Source organism: Alligator sinensis, unplaced genomic scaffold, assembly GCF_000455745.1.
Source record: "Alligator sinensis unplaced genomic scaffold, ASM45574v1 scaffold820_1, whole genome shotgun sequence".
In the NCBI taxonomy this organism is placed as follows: Eukaryota; Metazoa; Chordata; order Crocodylia; family Alligatoridae; genus Alligator; species Alligator sinensis.
In genome coordinates this window covers 907,165-914,447 of record NW_005842428.1, presented here as the reverse complement: position 1 = coordinate 914,447, position 7,283 = coordinate 907,165, and the positions used below count along the sequence as shown (strand labels likewise).

At 39.0% G+C, this 7,283-nt stretch overlaps 1 protein-coding gene across 8 annotated transcripts in view; it reads right to left on the bottom strand.

The window, feature by feature from the left end:
• FNDC3A (fibronectin type III domain containing 3A) overlaps positions 1–7,283 on the bottom strand; it is a 215,434-nt gene that overhangs the window by 29,061 nt on the left and 179,090 nt on the right. For all 8 annotated transcript variants that reach the window (XM_025211750.1, XM_014522982.2, XM_025211754.1 and 5 more), the window contains 4 exons: positions 6,221–6,345; positions 4,705–4,879; positions 3,410–3,496; positions 371–509 (listed from right to left, as the gene is read on the bottom strand). In XM_025211750.1, coding sequence (XP_025067535.1) covers positions 371–509; positions 3,410–3,496; positions 4,705–4,879; positions 6,221–6,345 — 526 coding nt within the window. The remainder of the gene's footprint in view (positions 1–370; positions 510–3,409; positions 3,497–4,704; positions 4,880–6,220; positions 6,346–7,283) is intronic.

Sequence of the window (7,283 nt, the reverse complement as noted above, 5' to 3'; positions counted from 1 at the left end):
AGGAAATCACGTACATCTTTGCCAGTTCTGGTAAAGTTTCCTTTCCAGTCCATTCTAATGCAGAAAACTCAAACTTACAATTCACAGATAGTGTTGGGGTAAAAGTCAAGCCCAACAGCTTCCTAAGACCCTCTGTGAATTAAAAAGGCTAGATTTCTTTAAACTATTTTACACTATTTTTGAACCATTACAGCATCATCCTAGACATGCTGAAATCTCAAGGTCAATAATCTGTTCTCAGTTACCAATGTAAATCCAGAATAACTCTCCTCACTGCTGTACTTCTAAGGATAGAACTTGGCCATCTATATACCAAAGTACAGACAGTCAAAAGAAAGTATCAGAATAAAACTGGACAAATAAACTTTACCCCAATTTATTTTAAAACTTTGTGCATGGATTTTTCCTTTAACTGATGGTTTTGAAGGTATTCCAGGCTTGTCTGGGCAAGTGGTAAAGTCTACTACTTCACTGGGATTGCTCTTGCCTTCAGAATTATAGGCAATGACCTGTAAATACATTTTATATAGAAAGTATTATAAATACAGTACAGATACTTCTTGTTATTCTATATACTGCTAATGCTTTGGGTATCTAAATCATTTACACATTTAAGTCGTAAATCAGTACAGAAAAGAGAGATATCTCATAGTTTTGCATTTCATACTAGTCCCACCTTTGTGAAAGGTTTTATTACTCAACCTTTTCACTTAAGTGAAAAAAATGGCAGAGAATTACCATCAGGGAAATGTTATGCTCTTTAAAGAAACGAAAACATAAAATAATAAGCTTTTACCAAAGCTTAAAAAGCTTCTCAACTCTCCAAAACATTCAGATCTATGTGCTTAAAATTAGGCTCCTAAATCTATATTTAGGCATGTGAAACTAATTTAAACCTAAAAGGTACTTGAGTCACAACTCCCAATGACTTAACTGAGTTTTTGGGTGATCTATACTTTTCAGACTCTTGCTCTCTCTTATTTCATTGCCTAATTTCTAGTCCTTAGATTTGAAAATTTGCTAGAAGTATTTCTGTCACTCTTAGGCAGACAAGGTTCTTCACACTGAATCATAAAGCCATTCTCCTCATCCATTTCACAGACGCATCTAACTATTTCATTCAGGTTCTTCAGGTAAATGTGATATCTTTTATTAGACCAACTAAATAGTTGGAAAAATTGCTCTTTGCAGTCTTTTGGGCACAAACACACTTTTTCAGGCATAGGAAGAACCTGCTGGTGTTATGTGTTACACAAAGAACCCAAAGAACACTGTGGAAGGAAGGACTGGCTCCCCACTGGTCAGGGGCTGCGTGGCCCAGTGGCAGCTTCCATGGGCAGGCTCTGCTGGGGAAAAAAAGAAGTGGTGAGGGGCCCAATCCTTTTTTTTTTTTTGGTGGAGCCTGCCCGCCTCTCCTGCGGGCAGAGCTGCTGGGGGCCCTGGTCTTTCCCTCCATGGTGGCGGCACACCCTGGGGCCACCCAGGCAGGCGGCCAGTGGGCAGGTGCTGCCCCAGCTCAGAGGCAGCACCCAGCCCAATCCAACTCTTCCCTGAGCTTGAACTGGGGCAGCATTCAGCCTGCTAGCAGCCCGCCTGGGCAGCCCCAGGGGGTGTCACTATCATGGAGGGAAAGACCAGGGCCCCCTGCAACTCAGGAGCTGTTCCGCCCACCAGCAGCTCATCCCCAAGCCATGGGAGATGTGGGTAGGTTCCGCATGCGCGCGCGCGCGCGCACACACACACACACACACACACACAAGGATCGGACCCTTTGCTGCTTCTTCCTGCCTCTCTGGGGGGCGGGGGGGAGGGCGGCAGCTGTCAAAAGGCTGCAATGTTACAAATAGCTACATTGCAAATGAAACTACACACTGCTGTGGTTTAGTTTGCAATGTAAAAATCTTATTAAAAAAACCCCTGCACGTGTAGTGAGATGCAAGTAAACCGCCAAAATGGGCAATTTTTGTCACATGTACAGTTGCCCTCAGTCAGTCAACATGTTCTTCACCTGCAGCAAAAAGCAGTTAAGATCTCATGGTTATGTCAAACTTGTATCTGAAAAAATAAAAGTTAGAACTATACAAAACCACGTTAAACTACTAACTTAACTTTTACAGCTTATTAATTCAAAAGTAAACCCTGAATACCCTCGAGAGTCAACTGACACTAGAAAAATGTATGTATGCACTATATAACCTCATAAATAAAAGTTATGTTACAAGTGTCCGTGTAATACATGTAAAGCAATGTGTCCACTGATAAACATTTCTATATTATGCAAAAGTCTACATATTTTACTGATGAAGCTTGAAGTACTAAAGTTTGAAATCTAATGGATTTTCTGCTGTAGTAACATCTGAATTTGTAAAATACTGAAATAGTGTAATATTGTAGGAAGTGCAAAATGAAACAAATACATAGGTTGAGTTCTTGTCATTTTACATTTTACATTAAACTACAGAAATAAGAAGCTGGAAATTGATAAAGCGGCTGGGCTAGTAACTTGCATTAACAAAAGCATGGCAGGTCTGAAGCAAATCTGTTCCCTTTTTACTTTTGCCAGTTGTACCTATAATATTCCTTTGTCCCTTGTGAAGCCCTAACTAAGCTAGAAACAAAATGGTTTAGAAACTACCAAGACCACAGAATACATGGAAAAACAAGATTGTATTTAATGTGGCTTTTATTGTCTTTAAAACCTCACTAGAATCCAACTGATAGCAATAAGGTCAATATAAATGGAGAAGATGAATGTGAGCCAACATGCATCTGAAAGACATTAAATCTCCAGATATAATTTACAGAATTAACAAGTACTTGGTTGTCTTTGTGCTTTTAAAAATGAAGCTAAGGAGATGCAATTAGTACTTATGTATTATAATAAGGTTTCCAATGATTATAAAGCTTCTTTCAAAAGCCTTAAGGAATACTACCACTACTATAATTTTTCCTTCTGTAATAAAAACTAAAGACCTGATTAACACAGCATTTGCTATTTTTCCCTTTTTGTGTAGGAGGTGAACAAGAACCATTCATATTGAAAAATATCTCAGTAAAACAACGCAGGGTATGAACATTTTGAGTGTGTACTGTATTTGTTAATTATAAACTTAGGAGTACTTATGGTTACTATACATTTATCTCAAATGTTCACAAGAGCAAGAGTTTAGTACCAAATCCTCACAACTTTATCTCCAAGAACTGATATAAGTGTTTACAGCTTAAATTCATATGCAACCAGAGGCCTTAACCTGTTTCTAGTACGAGGTTACATTTGATATTTATGAAAGACAATGTTCTAGAATAAAGCGCGTTGTTATTTTGTTTTCATCGCAGAAACCTGCTACAAAAATAACAGTTTAAAAAGAACTCTGCAGAAAATATAGCCAAAATATGTGAAAATACTTACCCTAAATTTATACTTTGTACTACGCCTCAAATTCTTCACTGTGCAGGTGAGATCATCACCATCGTATTTTGGCTTGAAACCATATCCCTAAAGATGAATAAAATGTTCCTACTTGAAATATACATTTATAAAGCAGGTTATACAGCAAAATACATATAGTATAAACACACAGAATCTGAAACATACAGTAATGCATTAGGTTTTGATTTGAAGTTATGAAAAGAAGTTTGTATTCTGTAAACATAAACCACTTTTTACAGTGACCCTCTACTGCTGGGAGGCTCTATAAAAGGAACCAAAAACTACGATCAAAACAATATAATAAAATCATAATAAATGCATCATCCTGTGGCTATAATATAGAAAAATAGAGTCTGTAATGCAATAAAAGAATAAGGAAAAATACATTTGGAGCCAACAGAGATCACACTAAACCAAGTCTGGGGTGGTTTAGCAGGATTCATTTAAAAATGAAAGCAGACAGCCTGAAATGACTGTCAAGGGGAGAAAGTTCCAGACTGCAGTGATTTGGGCCCAGATCCTGCAAGGATGAATGCTTAACTTAATATGCACAAGTACAGTTTACATATAAACTTTACATAGTTAAAAATATGCAAGTCTCTGCAGGATTAGAGCTTAATATGACTGGTAAGGAAACCTGTGTTCCAGAACAAACTGGGAAAACAACATGGTTTGTATTAAAGGAGTGCCATAATTTACTTTAAGATAAAACACATGGCAAATATTACACTGTTTAAATATTAATGGGCTGTCCATAGAAATTACAGTGAGTATATACCTTTAATATACAATAAAATCTGTCTATTAAGTTTATAACTCTTTAAAAAGCCCACATTTTTTAATACAACAAAACTTGTGACTTAGAAAAGTAGTTTTCCTGCAGGGCCAGGGACAAATTTTTCATATTCATATGATAAAAAAATGTACAAATGTTAAATATTAGAATGCAATTTCATTATAAGAGAAATATGTTATTGGAGACATCTGGACCCAACTTTTATGTAACAATTACCAAGAAATATGTAGACTGCACAGTAACTTTCACAGTGAATGCTTTCAACTATTTTCCCAATTTTTATAAAACTTAACTTTTCCCTGTACGCATACAGCAGATATAACACAAATACCACAAATCTCAGCTGAACAACACATCTCCTTCTCCCCAACAGAACAACCTTGTAAGGGCTATCATTATGATAGTGAAATACTATTAATTCATTCAAACATCCTTTTATGTTCTCTTCTCTTAATGAGAATATTAATTACATACTTACTGAGGTCTCATCCTCCATCTCCAAAATATATGATATTCCTTCATCTGATGGTGTTCCTGAGGGTTTAGTCCACTGTAAGCACAACCAAGTAACTCCAGCTTTAATGAGCATAGGACTTGCTGGCATGGATGGGGCAGTGCCCGAGGTATGATACAGGACTTCTTCACTAAAACCACTGTTTTAAAACAAACAATATATAAACCACTATCCTAGAGTAGTAATAAGAGCAGAAGAGAATTCCTTTCAAACCCTGTTATTTCAATTTGTCAAACAGGTTCTCAAATGGAAATTGTGTGCTGGCACCAAGCTGATTGATCTATATGTATAAACAGTATCTCAGTGTGTGTGTAACTTACACCAATACAAATTCTGAATACAGCTTTCATGTCCTAGGAAAGTTTGGTGTCTAATAAAAATACATGTTTTTTACCAAAACAGGCCATGGAAATGTTTTGCTGCTCTTCAGCAACTGCTGCACAAGAGTAAGTGTCTAGAACACTTGCACATTTATGTACTTTACCCCAGCGTTTCTCAACCAATGTGTCGCGACCCAAAAGTGGATCAGAAGAATATATGAAAGAGTCCCAAACAAACTTTAAAAATGGATCAACAAACTTTAAAAATGGACTCTTCTTTAAAGGAGAAAAAAGTGGGAAGCCGTGGCTTTTCCCTTGTAGGCTGGCAGAGTTCAAGCCTGCAAGGGGGTGCTTGGTTCCCCTCCCCCACTACACACTGTGGGGCTGGGGCCTGGGGGTAGTGGGTTGGGAGTGTGGGGCACTGGGTTGGGACTGGCCTTTGATGTTTACAAATGGGTCCTGGTACAGAAAAGGTTGAGAACTACTAGCGGTTTTCACGTTCGCTTGACACTCAAACACTACCAGTGGCTTCCTTTGAGCTGCAAAAAAATCACATCAATTCTTTGAAAGTCTGTGCAGTCAGAGGGGGGAAAAACAAGTGGGATTTTGTGAGGGGTGCATGCTATACCAGCATTTCTCAACCCGTGGCTCTTGACCCAAAAGTGGGTCGCAAGAATATATGAGAGGGTCCTGTACAAACTTTTAAAATGGATTCTCCTTTAAAGGAGAAAAACGTGGGAAACCGTGGCTTCCCTTGTACACACCAGCAGAGTTCTAGCCTGCAAGGGGCCACTTGCTCCCCCCGCCACCCATTCCTCACACACTAGGGGGCTGGGACCTGGGGGTGGGGGACAGCGATTGGGTATGGGGGGCACTGACCTTTGATGTTTACAAATGGGTCATGGTACAAAAAAGTTTGAGAACCACTGCTTTACCCAATAAATATCATAGCACATACTTCCCATTTATACTGCTTAAAATAGCAGTATAAATTACGTATCTGTAATGAATGCAAACAGTTTAAGAGCATTCAGTGGTATATCTACCACCTTGCAATTCCATTTGGGCATATGGCTGCTATTCCATAATGAGAACATGCTATTCTATGTTGTTGCAAAATAAATGTGTGCTGCATATGCATGCTTATGTATACAACTCACCTCATGCCCATGTCATTTTTGGCTGCTAGTCTAAAGGTGTACCCCATTGCAGGTGATAATTTTGTAATCCTATACTGCTTCTGCTGGCCATAGTAACACTGACAAAACTCTCCATTTCCTTTTCCCTAAAAGAAATAATGATATTAATTGCACTGTTTAGCCTGTTAATCAAGAATGTATATCAATTAAAGCATGTACGATCTTGAAGAATGTTCATTCAACTATACTTAAAAAGCCAAATATGCTGCAAAGAGGTAGATGTTATACTGAAATTGTTATGAATGCTGAACTGAAAATGCTATCATCTTTCAACCCTCAGCTCCACAAGGCTGAAGGGGGAGACTGTGCATGCAACCACTGCAGCACACCCATATCTTTCCTGGCTAAGCTGCACATAAGTGATTTGGAAGATGTTTCCATGGGGGCAGCTGAGCCAGCCTTGCACAAAAAAGGAAGAGACTTGGGATAAGCCTTCATTCACAAATCTCTCAGGGGAAGTATCTAATCACAAGAAAGAAAAAAATCTCATAGTAATGACTCAATGTAATTTTAAGAGCCATCTGATGATATGGCCATTTTAGATACAGCAAGCAAATTTTGGGAAATATATGTCTGGTTTTACACATCTTCTGAAAAGTGTTTATTACCAACACCATCCTCAAAGATAAATCATAATTTTCATCTGAATGTGTGTGCACAACCAGGGGTGGATCCAGGGAGGGGCATGGTGGTGTGGTCATCATCCTCCCTGCTTCTACTAGGTAACATGGTGAACTTTTTTAAAGACACACTAGCAGTTCCACTTCCCTGTGACCCCAGATACTTGGGTCACCTCCAGAATCTGGGCAGCAGGTACTGAGCTCAGATCATGGGAGGTGGAGGTAGAGGGAGGGGATAGGGAAAGGTAAGCAGGTGTATGAAGGGGGGAGCTGCCCATCACTGTCTTCAGCCAACTTGGGGATAGGATTAACCTTAGAGCTACTCCTATCCATGGGCGACTGGTGCCTCCTAATATTGGGGGTTGGTACCAATAGCCGATCAGTCAATTGGGGGGAGGGGACCT